At 39.2% G+C, this 25,061-nt stretch overlaps 2 protein-coding genes across 5 annotated transcripts in view; both read right to left on the bottom strand.

Annotated features, from left to right (window-relative positions):
• Positions 1-7,844, bottom strand: part of galnt14 (UDP-N-acetyl-alpha-D-galactosamine:polypeptide N-acetylgalactosaminyltransferase 14 (GalNAc-T14)) — a 106,061-nt gene extending 98,217 nt beyond the window's left edge. For all 4 annotated transcript variants that reach the window (XM_083898389.1, XM_083898390.1, XM_083898391.1 and 1 more), the window contains exon 1: positions 7,443-7,844. In XM_083898389.1, coding sequence (XP_083754515.1) covers positions 7,443-7,616 — 174 coding nt within the window. In that variant the 5' untranslated portion in view covers positions 7,617-7,844. The remainder of the gene's footprint in view (positions 1-7,442) is intronic.
• A 3,846-nt stretch (positions 7,845-11,690) lies between these two features.
• Positions 11,691-24,852, bottom strand: LOC310934629 (AN1-type zinc finger protein 3-like). Its single transcript, XM_083898399.1, has 6 exons — positions 24,368-24,852; positions 19,598-19,638; positions 15,816-16,037; positions 13,829-13,897; positions 13,388-13,579; positions 11,691-11,899 (listed from the first exon to the last, which is right to left on the bottom strand). The coding sequence occupies exons 1-6, from the start codon at positions 24,463-24,465 to the stop codon at positions 11,745-11,747; spliced, it is 777 nt and encodes a 258-aa protein (XP_083754525.1). The 5' UTR covers positions 24,466-24,852; the 3' UTR covers positions 11,691-11,744.
• Positions 24,853-25,061: the final 209 nt, after the last annotated feature.

Raw genomic sequence — 25,061 nt, 5'->3', positions numbered from 1 at the left:
CGAGATTAACCCTCTAATGGTACGACTCAACCGTTTGGTAGAGGCCTGTGTCTGAAATACTGTAGGGGCTTATTTAAATATTTAAATATATATACATATATATATATATATGTATATATACATATATATATATACATATTGATTGTCATTGGGATCAAAGAAACTCATTCTAGCATTTGTTTATGTGGGAGAGGCCAAATGTCCGCATGAGGGAAAATGTCCCCATAACAAAGGTGTGTTTCCAAGGGTCGGTCCACACAAGCATAGAAAGACGAGAACACACACACACACACAGAAGAGGTGGTAAAAGGTGTGTTTTTAAGGGTTAACACTCTTAGACAGAGATACTTTTTTATTTCAATTATTATTTATTTATTATGTGTGTGTGTGTGTGTGTGTGTGTGTGTGTGTGTGTGTGTGTGTGTGTGTGTGTGTGTGTGTGTGTGTGTGTGTGTGTGTGTGTGTGTGTTCTTGTCTTTCTATGCTTGTGTGGACCGACCCTGGGAAACACACCTTTGTTGTGGGGACACCGAGGGACATTTTCGGTGTCCCTCGGTCCCAACAATGAAATGTGTTAAAGACGTACGTGTGTGTGCGCGCGCGCGTGCGTGCGTGCGTGTGTGTGTGTGTGTCCTCACTGAACCAACAGGTCGTTTCCTCTCCAGTGTTTTTTGAAGACAGAGGAAAAAAAAAAAAAAAAACAGAAAGACTCTGAGCCAAGCTGCCTGACACACCGAACACACACACACACACACACACACACACACACACACACACACACACACACACACACACACACACACGCTGACACACACACTATGACACACACACACATGTGTGCACATGCAGATGAGGGTGTGATCCTTCACATCAGCGCTCGTCGTGAGCTCGAGCTGCAGCTCAACAGCCGAGCGACTTAATCCTGAGGATTTCACTGTCACACACACACACACACACACACACACACACACACACTTGTACTTGCTGCATACTGAGGACCAGCATTTCCACTTTATAAATCAACACAATTAAAAATATCTACTTCATGAATGACATCTACAAAGAACTACTGGTTGCAGTACCATGAAATGTCTGCAGGTGGAGCCCCAGAGCAAAAAGGGCTGCAAAACTTTTCGATTATATTTTAATGTTTAAATTTTTGGTCCAACATTTTATAAAAACGTCATACTATACTATGTCGACCAAAATTTAAAAAAGAATTTGACTAAAAAATTTTGGTCGAACATTTGACAAAAACGTCATACTATACTGTCTTCCAAAATTTGAAAAAAAAAGTTTGACCCAAAATTTAAAAAAAAAAATTGACCCAAATTTTGAAAAAAATTTGGCCCTGAATTTTGAAAAAAATTTGGCCTAAATTTTGAAAAAAATTTGGCCTAAATTTTGAAAAAACAATTACCTAAATTTTGAAAGAAAATTGACCCAAAATTTGAAAAAAAAAAATCCCAAAATTGTTGATCCAAAATTTGACAAAAACATCATTCTATACTATGTCATCCAAAATTTGAAAAAAAAATTTTTACCCAAAATCTGAAAAAAAAAATGATGGTCCAAAATTTGAAAAAAAAATTTGGTCCAAAATTTGAAAAAAAAATTTGGTCCAAAATTTGAAAAAAAAAATTGGTCCAAAATTTGAAAAAAAAATAATGGTCCAAAATTTGAAAAAAAGTCGTCCAAAATTAAATTTTTTGACAAATTGAGTACAGCATGTTATAGCAACCTAAGGAAGTGATTTCAATGAAAACAAGGTGAGGACCGGCCAAAATGTCCTCACTCCATAAAAATTACCTCACTTTGTTGGTTAAAAACCCTCACTGGTCCTCAGTATGCTGCAAGTACAAGAACACAGCGACTGCTGCTCCTCTGCTGCCTCGTGTGGCCAGTTTGTGTCACTAAAATAAGTCCAAAAGAATGAATTCAAAAGCCGAATTCGCCGAACGACAGTCGCAGACGCACCGATGGAGGCAGCAGTGAGTGGACGACTCCCGCGCTGCCTGTGAGGTAAAATCAGTGTTTTTCTCTATGGGGTTTGGTGCAGGACAGTTTCCTGTTTGAAAACGCTAAAATAAAGCATATTCTCACGATATCACGGACCAGTTAAACACAGTCAGTTCAGTATATAAAGCGTCGCATTTATCTTGAAGAGAGGAATTAGTCGTTATGTCACATGTCGCAGTCACGGTGATTTAATTTGAAGGACCACAAGGGGGAGCCGCGTCTTTGTTTTTGTTGATTGACTCTGTAAAAATTGATATTTTGTGAGCATTTTTGCGTGAATAGTGATACAGATTACGTTGAATTTCAGTTTTATGGCCGAAATAATAACAGACGACGCAGTTCTGCGAGTTTTTCCGCATGTTTCCGAAATGTATCATAAAAATTTTATTAAAAAAACATTGTGAAATAATAAAAATACAGCGATTTATTTCAGTTTCTTTTGTTCGTGTCGAGACGAGCATGAATCTGCTGACGCTTTAACTCTGAGTGTGAAAACGTGTGGGATTAATTTAGCGAGTGTGAAACTGAACAAGTCCACACACACACGCACACACACACACACACACACCCACACACACACAGGACAAGTCCACACAGGACGACGGCTTCTCTTTCTCAAACCTCACACTTAAGGAATTTAATAGTTATTTTTTTTCCAGCTCAAGTTACAACGAAAGAGGAAAAAACAGCAGGTTTAATCTGGATTATCCACAGATTACACCGTTAAATTACAATTTCAAATTTAAGACAAAGTCTTTACTTAAAACTGTGTATTTTCACTGCTCATATATTATATATATATACATATATATACGTATATATATAGAATGCCACCTGGTGGCCGACATGAGCAACTGCATCAAACAAAGTCCAAAGTCATTTCCTACGACGGTCATATTTGCGATCTAACGTGATCATTTTTGTCCGTACGGTTACAATAAAACTCATGTTATATTTAAATTTAACGCCAAATCCGTAATCTGCATCAGATCTGGATGAAACTTAGTCTGATGACAGAGTGTCTGACCCCGTACTAACGTACCAAATTCTGTTTAAATCCGATCATTTTTGACCGAGATGTTTGAGTTTATTTTTACAGTTTTGCCCATTGAAAGAGAATTTTTGACAGCTGCCGTCTAGTGGCCAACGTGTGCATCTGCAAGAAACAAACACAAGAACAGATTTATTTCATTTCCTGCGGCGGGAAAATGAAAAGTCGATACAGTGAAATATCGCGATATTTCGTGAGGCTATATTATTGATTATTTCAGTCCACTAGATGGCGCCAAGTGCTCACTCTCAGTAGAGCTGTTGCGTGAGTATATCGCAAGATAAGATTTCGCAAAATATTCAGTATTTTGCAATCGTATCGTGACTTAAAAGTTGCGATAACATGGAACAGTGATGTCTCTGACGATTCCTGTCCCGACTATTGAAAAAATTATAATAATAAAAAAAAACGCTGTTGTAACTAACGTCGCGTAATTAGCAGTGCGCCATCTAGTGGCTAACAAGTGCAAACAAAAACAGCTGGGTTTCTGAGCGCTTGTATAGCGTATTTTTAATATTTAACACACATGTACATGCACATACATTATTTGGTGTCACCCATTCATATTCTACAGTGGACATTTTTGACCACGAAGACCAAAAGTGTGACTATTTTTATTTGTTTAAATTCTTTGTTTCAATGATATAAAAAATAGTATTTGTTTAATTTAAGTTGTAAAAACTGTCAGATTTGACCAAAACATTACAAAATATAGTTATAAGTTTACTCATTAAATATTGTTTATTTGGGGGATAATTTTCTACACAACTGCAATAATGATGTCATTAAATGTAGACTTTTATATATAATAATAACATAAACAGACACATATTTTGATACGTTTTATAGTATTTCTGGCTCAATAAACTAAAGGTAAGAGAGTCGGGATCATCTGCGCAGTTTAGCTCAGCGGCTACCGCTACACTGTGGGTGTTTTGCATATAACGCGCACACACACACACACACAGAGACACACACACACACTGTGAGGAATCAAAGCGTGTCCAGAACAAACCTAATTATCTTCAAAAGAAGCCGCAGTAAATCTGATAATGAATTTATAGAAGGATCACGGCTCCGGCAGAGGAACGACGTATGACTGCAGCGCGGCTGCTTTTCATCCCGGGAGATTAGAAATTACAGCGTAATCTGCAGACGATCGTGTGACGAAGCCTTTAATTATAAAAGAATATTGAAGATGAATTCAGAAAAAAAAGAAAAAAATTCAGTCAGATCAATGTGACTTTTTGGTGACGGGTTGACGATCACTCGAGTATGTTCCCATTCAAGTTTGGTGAGACTCCGCCCACTGATGACGTCACAAACAGCAGTCAAAAATGTTCTTTCAATGGGCAAAACTGTAAAAATAAACTCAAACATCTCGGTCAAAAATGATCGGATTTAAACAGAATTTGGTACGTTAGTACGGGGTCAGACACTCTGTCATCAGACTAAGTTTCATCCGGATCTGATGCAGATTACGGATTTGGCGGTAAATTTAAATATAACATGAGGCAAAACTGTTAGAACTTTAACAGAAGTCCTTCTTCATGTTATTCAAAACCTTTGTTTTTACTCCTTTTCCTGACAACTTTGTCACAGATGAACTCAAACGCAGACTAAAATCCAGACTTTTTAAAGTCGGAGTCACAGCAAGAGAATCTGTGTTTAATCTTTAAAAATAACAACAACAAAAGAACTGCCTGATTTTAAAAAATGTCTTAATGTAAATGTGATTTTAATGGGTTTTCTCTTGAAACGGTAAAAACTGCAACGCTACAAAGTTTTACTGCAAAAACAACGACAATAAATCAACTAAAAGAGTCATAAATCATCACAAACAGCAGAAATAAAGTCATTTTTCATTCACGTTATCAAAGTTCATGTGAATCTTAAGCCGCTGAAGCAGCAAAACTACAATAGTTCATGTGGATGTAAGAACAACAACAACAAACAAACAACAAACGAGCTGTAAAACAACGAAAAAGAGCCACTGATGTCGGTTTAAAGTCAGTATTTATGTCATTTATGAGGATATTATCAGTTTTTGCCGCAGACAAACTCAACAAAAACATCAACAATAAATGAACAAAAAGAGCCAGAAAAGCAAGAATTAAATGACTTTGATTCAAATTTCACAGTAAAATCTTTCAAACTACAGAGAAAACAAGAGCCGTTAAACAGTGAAAAAGAGCCGTTTAACGTCAGTATTGATGCACATTATTATTTCATGTTAAACAACACGAGCCATAAAACAACAAACAGGAGCCGTTAATGTTTGTTTGTTTACAGCGTCTCAGTTTACGAGGAGATTTTCTGTTTTACGAGCTGAAAACTACACATAAAAGAAAAAGAGTTAAAGCAGACGAGAGGAAAACGACGAGAAAAACAAGAGGAAATGAAGTGTTTTACGTCTTCACGCTGAGATCTGACTCTAAACTACACACAACAACAACAACAACAACAACAACAAGAAAAATCACCACTTTAAAGTCGCTGTGGTTCAGTTTAAACTACACCGACACAGAACGACGTAATTACAGATCCAGAGCCGTAAAAACATGAAAATGAGACAATAACGTTAATTTAAGATCATTATTCATGAGATTTATGATCAAAGTGAGATTTAAAACTAAACTGTGGTCGCAAACAACAACAGACGACAACAACAAAAACTACACAAATGAGCCGTTAATGTCAGTATTTATGAGGAGTTCTGTGGTTTTTAAGCATCACGTCAGCCAAACTACAAGAGTGACGTGTGAATACTGTCAAACAACAAGAAAAACAACAACAAAAAGGGCCGTTAATGTCACTTTAAAGCCTCTGTTGTTCTAATTTGACTGCAGTGAGAGACACACAACACAACAACTAAATAACAACAAATAAAGAGCTGTAAAACCATAAAAAAGAGACAGTGATGTTTAATTTAACGTCATTATTCAGGTCATTTAAGGGGATTTTAACTGGATTTATCACCGTAATGAGCTTTAAAAGTCAACAACAACAACACAAAAAACTACACAAAAATAACCGTAAAACTACACAAATGAGACATTAATGTCAGTATTTATGAGGAGTTCAGTGGTTTTTAAGCATCACATCAGCCAAACTACAAGAGTGACGTGTTAATACTGTCAAACAACAATAAAAACAACAATAAAACAACAACAAAGGGCCGTTAATGTCACTTTAAAGCCTCATTTCAGGGGATTTTTTACTGGATTTATCACCGTAATGAGCTTTAAAACTCACCAACAACAACAACACAAAAAACTACACAAAAATAACCATAGAACTACAAAAAAATAACCGTAAAACTACACAAAAATAACCCTTAAAACAACACAAAAAACTACACAAAATATCCGTAAAACTACACAAAAATAACCATAAAACTACACAAAAATAACAGTAAAACAACACAAAAAACTACACAAAATATCCATAAAACTACACAAAAATAACAATAAAACTACACAAAAATAACCGTAAAACTACACAAATGAGACATTAATGTCAGTATTTATGAGGAGTTCAGTGGTTTTTAAGCATCACATCAGCCAAACTACAAGAGTGACGTGTGAATACTGTAAAACAACAACAACAATAACAATAAAACAACAAAAAAGGGCCGTTAATGTCACTTTAAAGCCTCATTTAAGGGGATTTTCACTGGATTTATCACCGTAATGAGCTTTAAAACTCACCAACAACAACAACACAAAAAACTACACAAAAATAACCGTAAAACTACACAAAAATAACCATAAAACAACACAAAAATAACCGTAAAACAACACAAAAAGCTACACAAAATATCCGTAAAACTACACAAAAATAACCATAAAACTACACAAAAATAACAGTAAAACAACACAAAAAACTACACAAAATATCCATAAAACTACACAAAAATAACAATAAAACTACACAAAAATAACCGTAAAACTACACAAATGAGCCATTAATGTCAGTATTTATGAGGAGTTCAGTGGTTTTCAGAAACCACATCAGTCAAACTACAAGAGTGACGTGTGAATACTGTAAAACAACAACAACAATAACAATAAAACAACAAAAAAGGGCCGTTAATGTCACTTTAAAGCCTCATTTAAGGGGATTTTCACTGGATTTATCACCGTAATGAGCTTTAAAACTCACCAACAACAACAACACAAAAAACTACACAACAATAACCATAGAACTACACAAAAATAACCGTAAAACTACACAAAAATAACCCTTAAAACAACACAAACGAGGCATTAATGTTAGTTTTAAACGCTCACAGTTTCTGTCGTAAACGTGTCCGTGAACTCATCACACCCGCACACACACACACACACAGAGTAAAGGTGTTTGACTTCACCTGGCTGCTGCTGCTGCTGTACGCGGTCTCTCCGGGTCCCGGTCCCGGTCCCGGTCCCGGTCCGGTGCCGAGCTCCGGCAGCCTCCTCCGGCTGAGCACGAGCAGGTAAACGAGCGCTCCCAGCCACACCAGCACCGCCCCGGCCACCGCGAGCCTCCGGCACACGCGCTTCATTCTCCGGTGAAGAGGAGGCGGCGGCGCGCGCAGCCCCGGTCCTCCTGTCAGCACGAGCTCATCATGGTGTCCGCCGCGAGACAACAACAAACAAACAAACAAACAAACAAACAAACAACACACACACGAGATACTGAAGAGGAGACAACCGACAACACACTGTCAATGCGTGTGTGTGTGTGTGTGTGAGAGAGAGAGAGTGTGTGTGAGAGAGAGAGAGTGTGTGTGTGTGTGTGAGGGAGTGTGTGTGTGTGGAGCTGCTGACGGTGAAACACTGAGTCTGAGAACTCACACACACACACACACACACACACACACACAGATAGAGTGTGTGTGAGTTCAGGACCTCCTGAATGTTTCAATGGTAGAGAGAAGAGCGCCACCTGCTGACACACACACACACACACACACACACACATAATCTGTCCCGCTCTTTAACACCATCACACTTTTAGATTATTGTAGATTATTGTAGATTATTTAATATAAAATGAGATTATTGGAGATTATTCTCAGATTACCTTATTTTATGCTATCTTAAATTATTTTAGAATAGATTAGATTAGATTAGATTGGATTAGATTACATTAGATACAATTAGATTATTTTAGATTAGTTTGTGTTGGATTATTTTAATACTAGCTCATATTATCTTAGAGATTTAGAAATTAGATTATTGTAGATTTTCTCAGATTTGATTAAATTATATTATTTTACATACAATTAGATTATTTTATAGTATCTTGGATTATTTCAGATAAAAATTGGATGATTGTAGATTATCTCAGATTATATTAAATTATATTATTTCAGATACAATTAGATTATTTTAAACTATCTCGGATTATTTCAGATAAAAAATTCGATGATTGTAGATTATCTCAGATTAGATTAGATTAGACGTAAATTAAATGAATATCTATTATCTATATAATATATAAATTCAGGTTCCCGTTGTGCAGCAGCAGTGTGATCTGAAAACGTCCCTCGGTCGCAGATTAAGACGTAAAATATCAACAAAATCTAAAAAAATATATTTGACATGTTATAATCTGACAGATTAATGTTGAAAGAACGACAATAATCCACTGTTTAATCAGGAAAAACTTGAATAAATAAATAAAGTGAATGAGTGAAGAAGATGAAGATCATTAAACATGTTCCAGGGATGAAAACCCTTTCACCTGCTGTCCTACAGCGCCATCTGCTGGTCACACAGAGTCATGTTTCTGATCAACAGTCTGAGTTTGAATCATCGTTTAAAAAGTTATGTATATAGATACATACATATATATTTATGTACGTATATATATACACATACACACATATATGTATATATATATATATATATTTGTTATACCGAATATGACTAAATCCATAAGATACATTTTTTTCCAGTTGTTTTGAGTCATAAATATCATTATTTTGGTTTCTCTCATTTCCATTCAGGATGTTCTGTTTCCATACCTTTATTTTGTAAATTTGTCCTCCCGTTAGCCACTTCCTGTCTACATTTTTTTTTCTTTTGTCGGATCAATGGGATTTTTGTTGTGCCGGTAGGCGAACACCCAAGTATGTTCCCATTCAATTTTGGTAAGACTCCGCCCACTGATGACGTCAGAAAGCATGATCAAACTTTTAAGAATTCCCATTCTCTTACAATGGGTAAAGTGTGAAAATAAACAATAATATCTCTGTCAAAATTCATCGGATTGGAACGGAATTTGGTGTGTGTGCGTAGGATCAGAGACTCTACCATCACACCAAGTTTCATGTGGATCCGGATCAGATTACGAATTTGGCGGGAAATTGATAAATTGATGATTTAGTAACTTTAAGCTTAACTTTTAGAAGAAAAACACACTAACACACACAAAAACATCCTCTAATCCAGTTTATTTTCCTCAGCAGAAAAATGGAACACGATAAAATTAAAAGGAGAGAAAAAAAGGACAGAATTATGGTCTTTGCTTCTTTTTTTTTTTTATACATTGAACTAAATATGCCACTCTATGCTATAGGGTGTAAGTAACTCAAACTGATATAAGGTTAAATAATTTGCTTTTAAAAGGTACAGAAAGATTTCTTCCATTTCTCATAATCACTCAAAAAAATAAAATAAACAACAACAAAAAAAGGAACAAGTTTTTGTCAAATATTCAAATATCAAAATAAGAACCAGCCGCGACTTGTTTCTCCTCCAAACTCCCTTTATCCTTCGCTGTGTTCTCATTGGAGAAGACGGGAGGGGGGCGGAGTCAAGGGGGGAGGGGGAGGTGACGGCGAGAAGGAACGATGACGTGCGCATGAGGATTAGCATAGTTAGGTAATGTGTGTGTGAGTGAATGACTGAATGAATAAATGAAGGGCTGTTTGCATGAATCGACATTTTCAGTCATTTTAGCCAGAAAAAACAAAACTACTTCCTGTTTCCCGAATCACACTTCCTGCAAAGTCAATTTTAATAATAATAATAACTGTAATACGCATACAGTGGATTTTCTAAATCAAATTTCAAATAAAATCACCTTCACTCAGGAAAAAAAAAAAATCTGAAAAAGTCGATTTTAGTGGAACAGCCCTTTAAAGACGAGATGAAGGGAAAATATGAGCCAAACAAAAATATTATTATTTTTTAAAGAATTTACGCTGCATTTTTCGCAGTCACATAAACGTGCGCGTTAGTTTCATCTCAATAAAGTCAATTCAAAGCAGAAGTGAATTAATCACCAATCATTTCATACTTTTAGCCAAATTTTTCAAAATAAAACAACAAAACTGTTATTTTTTTGCGTAAATTTCTTCTTAACCAGCGTTTGGTTAAACTCCTCACACGTATCAATATGACATCACCGATTGTTAAGATTCTCGTCGCAAAAAGAAAAAATTGATTCTACCCTCGGAAAAAAACAAACAAAAACAAACAAACAAACAAACGCTAAGTAAAAGGAAATTAATAAATTATAATAAGATATTTTGTGTGTGTTTTTTTGTTTAAGGGGTAGTTAAGTGATTCACGTGATCAGTTTAACTCGGGGATTTTGGTGAAGAACTCCTCCTCCTCCTCCTCCTCCTCGTTTGATTCAGTCGCGTTTACCCACAATGCACCGGGAACAACAGTACCACTCAGTAAATCAGAGAAGAAGAAAAACAAAAGAAGAAGAAGGTAAAATGTAAAGAGGGGGAGGAGTTTGGAAAGAAGAGGAACTGCTACACAAGAGAATGCTTCTTGTCCTTTAGTGTGTTGTTGTTGTTATTGTTGTTGTTGTTGTTGTTGTTCAAAGTTTGTGTTTCTCTTGTTGTCAACAGTCCGCGCGTGTGTGTGTGTGTGTGTGAGCAGAGGCAGGGGTTGGCTGTATTTGTCCGCGACGACAACAACGACGTTGGTAAAGAAGGAAAATAATCACCATGACGACCACACGGGGGGAAAAGAAGAAGAAGAAAATGGAACCATCCATGGACTGCCTCTGGTGGAGAAACCAAAAACGACCTGTAGGGGGTGCTGTTGTGCACAGAGTGAGGTGGTGGGGAGAAAAAAAATACAGAGGGTGAGGAAGGCGGGGTTTGAAACTCCTCCCCCTTTGGATGACGACCTGAGGACTGGTGGTGGGATAGACCTGGACCCCTTCACCCGTGGGAAAAAGCAAGAAAATGGTTTCTTCCAAAACTTTGTGTACTAAAAAGAAAAATCAGAGCGTGATCAAAGAGGAGGCGGGGAAATGAAGACAAGGTGGATGCGGGGGGGGGGGGCGGGGTTAAGGCTGAGTGTGTGTGTGTGTGTGTGTGTGAACATGCAAGATAGTGAAAAACGTTGGCCACGGCGCCCCCTGTTGGCCGCCGAGCTGCCTCGCAAACCGGAGCCGAGTCCAAAACAGACGCTCCGGGCGGGAAATCAGGGCGGCGACGCGACGGGGGGGGGCGGGGCAATCGTGGAGCTGAAGATCCAGAACTGTCGGGTCAGATGCAGGGTGTTACGGCCACGCCTCCTCCTCCCCTCCTCCTCCTCCTCTTCTTCCTCCTCCCTCCCTCCCATTTGTCATTCCTCCTCCTTCCTCCTCCTCCTCCTCTCTTTCTCGTAAGCGCCTCATCTCTAAACTGTGGGTGGCTGGGCTGGCGGCGAGGGAGCGATCAGGAGCACTCCTCGCCGATGCGTTGGCACGAGCGGCCCACCTTGCGGTCCAGCTTGACCATCTTGAGGACGGCCTCCTCGCGGCCACGGCCCAGATGGTCGAACAGACAGTCGTGTTGCTCGGGGAGACGGTGGAGCATGCAGAAGACGTAGCCTGGTGGTGGAGGAGGAGGAGGAGGAGGAGGGGGGAGATGACGGAAACAGAGACGACGCGATTAGCGCAGGGAAAACACAACTTTCACTTTAAGAGCCATAAAAAGAAAGCGTCGTCTTCACACACTGTAATACATATGCCAGGCCTGCGTGTGGCGCTGTGACGCAATAGAAATACACACAAAAAAAAGTGGCTTATGTGTGAAACTGCTCGATGGTGTGTGAATATATCGCAAAATACAATTTGGCAAACCCTCAATAATATCGTATCGTGACTTAAATATCGTGATAATATTGTTCAGTGAGTTAAATATCGTGAAAATATATTGACTTAAATACTGTGATATCGTATCACGTCTTAAATATCGCAATAATATTGTTTAGTGAGATGAATACCGTGATAATATCGTATAATGCCTAAAATATCATGAAAACATAGCCTCACGTCTTAAATATCGTGATAATATTGTTTAGCGAGTTAAATATATCGGGATAATATATGGACTTGGATACCGTGATAATATCGTATCATGCCTTAAATATCATGAAAATACAGTATCATGTCTTGCATATCGTGATAATATATCATGACTTAATTATCACAACAATATCGTATCCTGACAAATATCATAATATCGTGATAATATCGTATCGTGCCTTAAATATCGTGATAATATTGTTCAGTGAGTTAAATATCGTGAAAATATATTGACTTAAATACTGTGATATCTATCACGTTTTAAATAAATATCGCAATAATATTTTTTAGTGAGATGAATACCGTGATAATATCGTATCATGCCTAAAATATCATGAAAACATAGCCTCACGTCTTAAATATCGTGATAATATTGTTTAGCGAGTTAAATATATCGTGATAATATATGGACTTGGATACCGTGATAATATCGTACCATGCCTTAAATATCATTAAATTGTTCAGTGAGATAAATATTGTTATAATATCGCATCATGACTTAAAAATATCGCAATAATATTGTTTAGTGAGATAAATACCGTAATATCGTATCATGCCTTAAACATCATGAAAATACAGTATCATGTCTTGCATATCGTGATAATAAATCATGACTTAAATATCACGTTAATATCGTATCATGCCTTAAATATCGTGATAATATTGATTAGAGTTAAATATCGTGATAATATATCGACTTAAATATCATGATATCGTATCATGCCTTAAATATCGTGATAATATCGAACTGTACATTAAATATTGTGATAATATTGATTAGTGAGTTAAATATCGTGATAATATATCGACTTAAATATCGTGATAATATCGAACTGTACATTAAATATTGTGATAATATCGTGATTTAAATGTCGTGGTATCGTTAGGTTTATTTAAGATTAAAAACCTATAAAAACTTAAAAGTAAAAACATTGTCAAGAACCTGAACGTCAGAATGTGTGTGTCTGTGTGTGCGTGTGTGTGCGTCTCTGTGTGTGTGTGTGCACTGACCACAGCGGCAGGAGCCCAGTTCCTGCTGCACCAGCTCTAGTTTGGTTTGGCAGCGATAGCAGCGTCGACGGTTCTTCTGCTTGGGCGTCACACGACTCTCCTCCTCCTCCTCCTCCTCCTCTTCGCCGCTGCCGTCTTTCTCGTCTGTCCGAGGTCGTTTCTCTGGCGTCTCCTCGCTCTCTGAGCCCGAGGCTGAGCGCGCAACACACACACACACACACACACACAAAAACAAACGACAGGATTAATGGTTAGTGCTCAAAGTGGAGCAGGTCATGCAAACAGACACACACACACACACACAGACACACACACACACACACACACACACACACACACACACACACACACACACACACACACACACACACACACACACACACACACACACACACACACACACAGACACAGACACAGACACACACACACACAGGACTGTACCTGATTCTCGGGGACGTTTTGTGGGTGTGCAGAGTGTGGTGCCCTGGGCAGTTTCTGTGGACGACACGACTGCACATGGAAAAACAGGAGAGAGAGAGAAACGTGTCAGTGCTGCAGCAAACACTCACAAAAACACTGACACACAGTGGGTTTAAATATCTACACACACACACACAGAGACACACACACACACTGACACACACACACTGACTGAATTTAAGTCACCTTCACAGCCCTTAACTTCAATAGACACATAAACATCATCTTAAGTAAGAACATAACTTCTTGTTCTGTGTCAAAGAGTTAAAATATGCAAATGAAGCCGACTAGTATGCATATTTTACTAACATATAGTGAGTGAGGGAGAGAAGGAAGTGAGGAAGAGAAAGAAGTAAATTGAGAAAGAGAAGGAAGTAAAATGAAGAAGAGAGGGAGTAAAGTGAGGAAGAGAAGTAAAGTAGTGAGGAAAGGAAGGAAGTAAAGAAGTGAGGAAGAGAAGGAAGTAAAGTGAGGAAGGGAAAGAAGTAAAGTGAGGAAGAGAAGGAAGTAAAGTGAGGAAGAGAAGGAAGTAAAGTGAGGAAGAGAAGGAAGTAAAGTGAGGAAGAGAAGTAAAGTAGTGAGGAAGAGAAGGAAGTAAAATTAAAAAGAGAGGGAGTAAAGTGAGGAAGAGAAGTAAAGTAGTGAGGAAGAGAAAGAAGTGAAGTGAGGAAGATAAGAGAGTAAAGAAGTGAGGAAGAGAAGGAAGTAAAGAAGAGAGGAAGAGAAGGAAGTAAAGAAGTGAGGAAGAGAAGGAAGTAAAGTGAGGAAGAGAAGGAAGTAAAATTAAGAAGAGAGGGAGTAAAGTGAGGAAGAGAAGTAAAGTAGTGAGGAAGAGAAAGAAGTGAAGTGAGGAAGATAAGAGAGTAAAGAAGTGAGGAAGAGAAGGAAGTGAAGTGAGGAAGAGAAGGAAGTGAAGTGAGGAAGATAAGAGAGTAAAGAAGTGAGGAAGAGAAGGAAGTAAAGAAGTGAGGAAGAGAAGGAAGTAAAGTGAGGAAGAGAAGGAATTCAAGTGAGGAAGAGAAGGAAGTAAAGAAGGGAGGAAGAGAAGGAAGTAAAGAAGGGAGGGAAAGGAAGGAAGAGAAGGAAGTAAAGTAAGGAAGAGAGGGAAGTTAAGAAGTGAGGAAGAGAAGGAAGTAAAGTGAGGAAGAGAAGGAAGTAAAGTGAGGAAGAGAAGGAAGTAAAGAAGTGAGGAAGAGAAGGAAGTAAAGACGTGAGGGAGAAGGAAGTCAAGTGAGGAAGAGATGGAAGTAAAGAAGGGAGGAAGAGAAGGAAGTAAAGAAGGGAGGGAAAGGAAGGAAGAGAAGGAAGTAAAGTAAGGAAGAGAAGGAAGTAAAGTGAGGAAGAGAAGGAAGTAAAGTGAGGAAGAGAAGGAAGTAAAGTGAGGAAGAGAAGGAAGTAAAGAAGTGAGGGAGAAGGAAGTCAAGTGAGGAAGAGATGGAAGTAAAGAAGGGAGGAAGAGAAGGAAGTAAAGAAGGGAGGGAAAGGAAGGAAGAGAAGGAAGTAAAGTAAGGAAGAGAAGGAAGTAAAGTGAGGAAGAGAAGGAAGTAAAGTAAGGAAGAGAAGGAAGTAAAGTGAGGAAGAGAAGGAAGTCAAGTGAGGAAGAGATGGAAGTAAAGTAGTGAGGAAGAGAAGGAAGTAAAGAAGTGAGGAAGAGAAGGATTTAGAGTGAGGAAGAGATGGAAGTGAAGTGAGGAAGATAAGAGAGTAAAGAAGTGAGGAAGAGAATTAAGTAAAGAAGGGAGGGAAAGGAAGGAAGAGAAGGAAGTAAAGTAAGGAAGAGAGGGAAGTAAAGAAGTGAGGAAGAGAAGGAAGTGAGGGAAGTTTACATTTAAAAAAGACTTACTTCAGCTTAAACAAAATCTAACATGATTTTGTAAAAGCAGTAAAAACAATAAATACTTGAATTAAACAACAAAATAAAGTCATATATCGTGTGTTTTTATTTCACCTTCTCGCTGTGAGACGGGAAACGTTGGCGAGGATTCTTCAGTCGACGGCGGCTCAGAGGCGGAGGGCGGCGACGACGACGACGACGATGAAGATGAAGATGATGATAGAGACTGGTTAGTGCTACTGCTCGTCTCGCTGCTGAAGACAGACGATTGGCTACTCCCAGAGCTTTGGAGAGGTTTGGAGGTGCAGTCGTCCCCGGGCTGCTTCTTCTGGATGTCTGCGATGACACAAACCGTCAAAACCACATTTACTCGGTTAAAAACGACGTCATTTTGAGGTTCACACCATTTCGTCAACAGTCAAAAATATTAAGCTAAGCGACAACCGTCCTCGCGTACCACTGGTGGTCCACCCTTCACAGTTTGAGAACCATGGGAGTCGCCAATTGACGTGGACGTGAAGGCTAACCCTGGATAACTTGTTGTGTTGGTTGGGTCAAAATATCGATATTTTAATGAATAAATGAAGGCGCTCTAAAGTAAACGGTCTTTGCCGGTTTCACTCGTTCCTCACGGTGGCGCTAGAGTTTACAGCAGAGTAAACATAGACACTTTTGACCTTTGACCTCTATGTTGTGGATATATAGAGAAATCTTGCACTTTGAATGTTTGAATGTTTATGTTTACGTGTCACGACACCAGAGTCCAGGCACCGTTTACCAGTTAGCTCCGTTAGCTCCATTTAGTGCCGTTAGCATGCCTACAGTGGAACTGGAGCGGTGTGTTTAGTAAAGGAAAAGAGCAGCGCTAACAAATAACGTTAGCGTACCTGTGTACTGCGTACGTGTGCCTCTGTTTTTGAACGTTAGCGTAACTTTAGAGACACATGTTAACAACCTGGAGTCACGTAAAACACGACGTCACGCGCGTCTTTTTACGGTCAGGCGTCATGAAAACGCGTCGTTCGTTAACGCTGACGCCGTTAAACGCCGTTGACGCGTTAACGTTTGACAGCACTACTTTGAACTTTTAGCGTTAGCATTTTTGTTTTCTTCAGTGAAGACAAGACGGTTATGTTGATTATCGCAGAATCGTATCGCGATATTATCGTGGACCACTCGTCGAGTATCGCATTACTTTACGTAATAGTTTTTTGGTCCAGAAAATGTCGATCAGGGAAGTTGATGTTGTCAAATGCCTCGGTTTTGTCCGTAAAACTATAGCTAACTGAGTTTTGAAGACTTATTGTGCCTTGAATAACGTGATAATATCGTATCGTGACAATATTGTGATAATATTTTGACTTAAATATTGCGATAACATATTGAGCATTAAATAATGTGATAATATATCGTGACTTAAATAACATGATAATATCATGACTTAAATATGGTGATAATATCGTACCGTGACTTAAACATCGTGACTTAAATATCGTGATATCGTACCGTGACTTAAACATCGTGACTTAAATATCGTACCGTGACTTAAACATTGTGACTTAAATATCGTGATATCGTACCGTGACTTAAACATCGTGACCTAAATATCGTACCGTGACTTAAACATTGTGACTTAAATATCGTGATATCGTACTGTGACTTAAACATCGTGACTCAAATATCCTATCTTGCCTTAAACATTGTGATATCGCATTGTGACTTAAATATTGTGATAATATCATATTGTGATAATATTGTGACTTAAATATCGTGATAACATATTAAGCATTAAATAACATGATAATATCATGACTTAAATATGGTGATAATATCGTACCGTGACTTAAACATCGTGACTTAAATATCGCGATATCGTACCGTGACTTAAACATCGTGACTTAAATATCGTACCATGACTTAAACATCGTGACTTAAATATCGCGATATCGTACCGTGACTTAAACATCGTGACTTAAATATTGTACCATGACTTAAACATCGTGACTTAAATATCGTATCGTGCCTTAAACATTGTGATATCGCATTGTGACTTAAATATTGTGATAATATCATATTGTGATAATAGTGTGACTTAAATATCGTGATAACATATTGAGCCGTGCTTCTTTTTCCGGTCAGTCGTCATGGAAACGCGTCATGCGTTAGCTATTGATGCCGTTGAACGCCGTTGACGCGTTAGCGTTCGACAGCACTAGTTTGAATTGTTCATGTTAGCATTTTTGTTTCCTTCACTGAAGACATATCGTATTACTTTACTGAACGATCGAACAGTTTTTCTTGGTCCAGAAAATGTCGATCGGTGGAGTTAATGTTGTAAATGTCTCGCTAACCGAGTTAGCTATAGCTCATGATAGCCAACTCGGTTTTGAGGACTTGTTTTTCTTGGACGGAGCAATATTTTGGAAAATATTCACATTTAAGAAGCGGGAAAAAAAACACTAAAAACAACTCATTCACCTGGAATATACCATGTTTTCTTCACACGGGGAGGATTATCATGACATAATAACACCCGATCGTCTTCCTGTTGAATCGTTTTTACTTTCTTATCCAGGACGTATTAAATGTCCATTCACGCTGATATCATTTAGATTTAGCGCAAACATCGTTATTGTCATCATTAAAATCGAGCGGCTAATCCCTCGTACGTTCTTTAATCAAAGTGTGTTTTTAAAGAGCTCAGACTTAAAGGACCAGGTTTTCCAGGTGAAACCTGACTCAGTGACAGACTTCAGTCTGGACTCTGAACCCTGACTGTAGAATAATCTCAGATGTTATTGATCCTGGAGGAGATCGTCTTTAACTCCAGAGACGCTCGACCGAGGTCGGCCGGGGGTTTTGGTGCCAGGTCATGTGCGTCGTCGTGTCTTTCCTGACTGATACGAGACTCCTGACATATACTGGTTGTCATGGAGACTGACGGTGGCTGCAGTGCACCATCACACCCCGTCCTCCTCAAACCTGACGGGAGACGACGTGGTGGACGTATCCTGGACATTTTCAAACGTTTAAATTCACGGACGTCTGTGACTAAAAGATTTAGCAGATGATTCTGAACTTGGAAGAAAAATCCACTATTTACTACTTAATTTACCGTTTATGAACTATGACGCAAATAGCTGCAACTATTCATCGATTATTAATCTCGAACTATGTTCATTGTCGACTAATTTCATAACCAATTAATGTAATGTATATTATCACGATATCGGATCCTGACTTGAATATTGTGATAATGTTGGGTCATGACTTAAACGTTGTGATAATATCATACGCGCCTTATACATTGCGATATCGTACCGTGACTTAAATATCTTGATAATATCGTATCTTGACTTGCATATCGTGATAATAGTGTGACTTAAATATGGTGATATCGTACCGCGACTTAAACATCGTGACTTAAATATCTTGATAATATTGTATCGTGCCTTAAACATTGCGATATCGTATTGTGACTTAAACATTGTGATAACATCATATCGTGACAATATCGTGACTTGCATATCGTGATAATATGACTCAAATATTGTGATATCAAATCGTGTCGTGACTTAAACATCGTGATAATATCGTGTTTTGCCTTAAATACCGTGATAATATCGTATCGTGCCTTAAACATCGTGATATCGTATCGTGACTTAAATATCTTGTGTAAAATGTGATATGTGATAATATCGTACCGTGACATAAACATTGTGAGAATATCGTATTGTGATAACGTATCGTGAAATGAATATCGCGATAATATCGCATCGTGACTTAAATATTGCGATAATATTGTATTGTGACTTAATTATTGCGATAATATCGTATCGTGACTTAAATACAGGGTTACAGTTTTTATTCTACATTTATCAAACATTGAGACTCACCAGCAAAACATTTGGAGCAGAGGTTCATGGTTTTGCTCGACCTGAGGGAATAAAAAGAAAAAGACAGGACATTTGTTATCGACAAAAAAGTTAAATGTGTTTAAATGTCAAGACAATTATCAACACCCCCTGCTGCTCCAGGTGGGACACTGCAGTGTGTAGGGCTGTATTTATTTAAGACATCCCCAGTGGATCCGATTTTGATGCTATTTGTCGACAAATATTCCAAACTAAGACCTGAGTAACTTCCATGACTTCTGTGGAATCGAGAGAGGCAGCACAACTTCAAAATGCATTCAAGGAACCTTGCAAATGTCTGTAAACGCTCTTAAACGGTTAAACTAAACGGTTGCTGCCACCTTGTGATAAGATGTAGCACAAATTAGGTTGTCATCGTGGAGTAGAAGAATTTGTTTTTATAAACGCAATCATTGATCAAACATTTGTTTTCCATATCTTTTAATATAATACATCATCAACTAATGTAGGCACGATATCGGCCCACGTTGGCTTTTTTCAATATATCATCATTATGTATCGTCAAATGCGCGTACTTTTTATGACGGAGAGGTGTTTTAGGGCAAAGGGAAACAAAACGCCAGCTGCTCGTTTCCGCGTAAACGGCGTATACGCTACATTGGGAACAAACGATGGTGTGATAGCAAGCTAGCTCTCGCTTGCGCCGTCATTCGTTGTCTCGTGTTTGGAGATAGTTTGGTTTGACAGTTTTACCAAATACTGTCAATGAAAGGTCACTAAAGTCAGTGTGAAAAACACACTAGAGACATCTCTATAGACACGTAGAATAAAGAACACAGATCAAAGATTGTTTCCGTGTAAGTCTTAGCACATTTTTCTACATTTTCACCCCCTCTGAGCTTCTGGATCACTCTGTCGTGTTCACACCAGCACAAAACTGTCAGCTCTGAGTGCTGTCAATAGTCAATAGTCAATAGACGCTGGAACTCCGTGGGTTATTCATGTCATTGTTCTTGCAGGAGCTGGAGTATGTGACTAATGCGGCAGGACGAGCCCGAAACACACCGACTGTGTTCTGTGTTTTATTTTTGTTTTGTTGTTTTTAATAAAACCCGGTACAGTCTCTACATCAGCGAGTCGCCCAGATATCTCAGACACAAATTGATTAACTTCTCTAAAAAACACAAACACAAACACACACAGAGTCCTCGAACAAAAGGGAACAACTCATTAGGACTTTGTTTGTGACCCAGATCTGTCGTCTTTCCAAATTTGGGCTACGGCTGCAAACACGAGACTCATTTAGGACGAGATCACAGAGAGAACAAAGACTTAGACATCAAACCGCTGCATCTGTGCAGGGCTTTACCTGTCGCTCAGATACAAACATGTCAATGGGTTATCGCATAAATTCAGTGCGATCGGAGACAAACTGTGTAGACAGGAAGTTGGTAAAAGCAGGAGGCGTGGAGGTAAACGTGAAGTCTGTGCTCTTCGGTATCAATGAAAAATCACAGAGTCAACAAAAAGGCTGAAACGTGACAGGCTTCAAAGATCACGTTTACGACACAACTGTTGGAATTCTCATGCTGCTACAGGTGTGTGTGTGTGTGTGTGTGTGTGTGTGTGTGTGTGTGTGTGTGTGTGTGTGTGTGTGTGTGTGTGTGTGTGTGTGTGTGTGTGTGGACACACCGCGCAGCTCCAGGCAAACGGTGAAGAAAGTCACGCGGCCACACGACAACGTCAACGCACACTTTAAAGGACCAGATTATCAAAGTAAAATCATCAAAACAAAGCCGGTTTTAAGGCCAATTCTTTACAGAGATTATTTGTCTCTCAACTGGAAGGTCGCGGGTTCAATTCCCGGCCACGCTAGTCTGTACGTGTCCTTGAGCAAAGACACCGAAGCCCATGTTGCAGCGTGTGAATGTGTATACGACAGTTAGAGGACCAAGTAAAGTACAGATATGTGAATTGTGTACTTAAGTATCGAAATGAAAGGTTTTGAAAACACCAAAATCAACATTATCTGAATGGTTAATCAGGGGAAAAGACAGATTAATCTGATGTGATGGATTAAATTGACCGTATCACTATCTCAACTATGGAAAATTACACAAATTCAAGTGTGTGAGAGGATTCAAAGAGCTCCAACCAAGGAATTCTATCCTTCAAAAAATGCTGCTGCAACCTTCTGTGTGTGTGTGTTTGTCTGTGTGTGTGTCTGTGTGTGTCTGTGTCTGTGTGTCTGTGTGTGAGAGATAGGACAGTGGACCAGTAGCCCCAGGCCACGGCCCGCCCTGCTAGCTAACGCTAACGCTAACACACACACACACACACACACAAACACGTCACCTGACATTGACAGGTGGGTCAATGGTTCCAGTTTGTTGACTGGACAAAACACATTGAAGCCAGGTGGGAATGGTATACATGCTAACAGGGTAATTGTTTTTCTTTTAAAACGCAGATTAAGTATTCATTAGCGTACTGTTTTTTTTGGTTTGTATACATAAGCGTCGAGAAAATGTGCACAAATACATTCTTCTTTTCTGTCCTTATTTTGACCAACAAACTGTATTCGGGCGACAACTAGTGCGTATTTTGATTAGCGCTTAATCTGTGGACTATTTTCTTTAATTACCTGAGTACTAGCTTACTCGTTTTTGTCCACAAACACACAATGATTCAGTCTTTAAGGTTGAAATTGAATAATGCGTCTGGTATTGTAGTATTTTAAACACAATACTGTGTCAGTACTCGGGCTGGGCTCTGAACCTTTAATAATTCCGTGGTCAGCTTAGCTTAGCTTAGCTTCAGGCAGCGTATCAGACTTCCTCTGTTTCACCGAATACAAACGTATTCCGTCTCAAATTGCGTAGCCCGAGGAGTCAGCGAGTCAGTAAACAACGCAGCACGTACAGTGAGTTTGACCAATATTAGAGCACAGCGTCGTCGAAACAGTTAAAAACACAATTGGTGTCGAGAAAAGTACCGGTATCAGAGTTCAAATACATAAAATAGTAACGATACTCGTGAGACTCGTGAGGTTATTTACGTTTACCTCAGTGTCGAGATGTTACTTTACATCTCAGGTCAAAACAAAGCTCGCTGTGAAACAAGGAAAACCAATATCTCTGAAATGATCTGGTGTTTTATTTATATAAAATATAGTTTTACATCAAGCACTTGCTCGAGTTGATCTTGTTCCGTTTTTGAGGATAAGGCGTCTTCCTGTTTTTATATTGTTTTTTTCCACATTTCCCCCACAACTGTCAAACTAAACTTCTAAACATGACTCATGTATGATACGGTGGAAACCTATTTAACTCTTTACTCTAATTTGACACTGGAAATTAAGGATTAACCGATTATTAGTCACATTTCTCTGGTTTGTTTGCTCCTTATAAACAAAGAAATCGTTCAAAGTTAATCTTTTTTTTTTTTAGTTTCGGACAAAAACAAGACATTCGAGAACGTATTCATTTCCAGGTTTGAGGTTACGTATGTATACATACATACATACACATATATATACACATTCATACATACATACATACATACACACATTCATACATACATACATACACATATATATACACATATATATACACATACATACATACATACATACATATATACACATACATACACATATATATATACACATACATACATATATATACACACATATATACATATACACATTTATATATACATATATATATATACACATATACATTCACACATATATACATACATACATATATGCATATACATATATATGCATATACATATATATGCATATACATATATATGCATATACATATACATACATACATACATATATATTCACACACATACATATATACCCACATACATATATACATATAATTAGTTGTGGTTCGAATATAGTTTGTGGTCAAACAACATCGTCATTTTAAAGTCGACACTTTCTCGTACTCAATTCATCGACAGATTAATCGATAATCCCATAGATTACATCAAACAATCACTTGTAATGTACCGAATCATTTCAAATCGATCGTTTCCTCATAATAAAATATGATACGGTCTCTGAATTGGATCAAAACTAAACGTACGTTTATAAAAACCGCACTTCCATAGAAGCTACGTGTCGTATCGCGATAACGTATCGAACCGTCAGGGAGCCGTTAGCCGTTAGCACTCACGGGTTAACGCTCAGGAGATCAGAGTGAATCACATCCGGTATGCAACACACATCCAGCACTTGACTCGACCCGAGTGTTAAAAAGGTGTTAAAAAGCCCTTTAAAAACCCGGTTTCAAATGACACGGCTCGGTTTGAAACGGCTCCGGAGCGGAGTAACGAGACGAACCGGTGCCAGGGTCCATTTGTCTCCCGAGCCGCTTTAAGAGCACAAAACACGGGGGCAGGTTTTTTTTTTTTTTTTTTTTTAAAGGAACCTGCTGGCAATAAATCATTTTGTCTCCCGGGTACGTCACCTCCTGGCTCCGCAAAAACGCACTAAAACACGGGCACAGGCGGCCGAAAAACGCCGCGGCAGCTGTCGGAGGCGACGACAGCGGCGTCGGGGGCTTTAAAAACGGCGGAAATGTGGCTAGTTTTCCGGCTAGCAGCTTTATTTATTAGCTAACTTCCCAACCCCCCACCCTGTCGGCCTAGAACAACAACAATGGGGGTTTGAACGAGGTGAACCCGTGTGGAGCTTATTTTCATCCACATTCCCCACCACCACCACCACATTTCATTTTCATTAAATACAGCGTTAAAAGGTTAAAAACTCACCCCCAAAATCCACAGGGACACCGGGGAGGTAGACTCGGAGGTTTGCTTCGTTCACTGGTGTCTCCCATGACTTCCAACACACACACACACACACACATACACAAAAAGCCCGATGTGGACACGCGAGGCCGGGGATGAGACCGGGGCCTGCTCCTTCTTCAAGCGAGGGTGGGGTGGGGGGTTAAAACCCGACTCCCAAGTTAGAAAGACAACAATATAAACGTCCTTTTTTGTCTTAAAGTCCACACGCGGGGGGGAAACGGGCGTCGTTTCGTCCACAAAGCGACCGCGGCTTCCGCTAAACGGCTCAGTTTGAACTGGGAGAATCGAGAGGCTCTCGGAGCTCGATCAGCTGGACGTTCGGACGAGTCGACCGAGGGCCCGGAGCGCGGGGGCGTCCCGGTGTCTCGCTCGACGGCGAAACGCACCGAAACGTCGCCCGAGGTCCACGCAAGCGGACGGAACGCAGACGGCGGGTGGTTAGACGCGTGGGAGGCCACGGGAGAATCGAAAATAAAGGAATTAACGCGAGGTCTGGCCCTCCGAACACTCCGGGACCACCCCTGCTCCTCCGCGCACGTCGCTGGCACCGAGTTACGCTGGGCCCGGAAACGCGTCCATCAAAGCCACAAATGTCAATATTGGCCAAACGAACACAGTCGTGAAAACTACGACAGCGAACGCGACGAAATCC

This window comes from Microchirus variegatus (assembly GCF_963457635.1).
Source record: "Microchirus variegatus genome assembly, chromosome: 12".
Taxonomy (NCBI): Eukaryota; Metazoa; Chordata; class Actinopteri; order Pleuronectiformes; family Soleidae; genus Microchirus; species Microchirus variegatus.
This window is presented reverse-complemented; position numbering and strand designations above follow the sequence as displayed.

What these genes read in the sequence shown, in the direction of transcription:
- LOC310934629 (XM_083898399.1), bottom strand. Translation starts at nt 24,465, where the DNA reads ATGTGTGTGTGTGTGTGTGTGTTGGAAGTCATGGGAGACACCAGTGAA. An exon ending in TCCCGTCTCACAGCGAGAAG is followed by an intron (nt 13,898 to 15,815) that starts GTGAAATAAAAA and finishes TTCCATGTGCAG; the next exon opens with TCGTGTCGTCCACAGAAACT. An exon ending in ACTGGGCTCCTGCCGCTGTG is followed by an intron (nt 11,900 to 13,387) that starts GTCAGTGCACAC and finishes CTCCACCACCAG; the next exon opens with GCTACGTCTTCTGCATGCTC.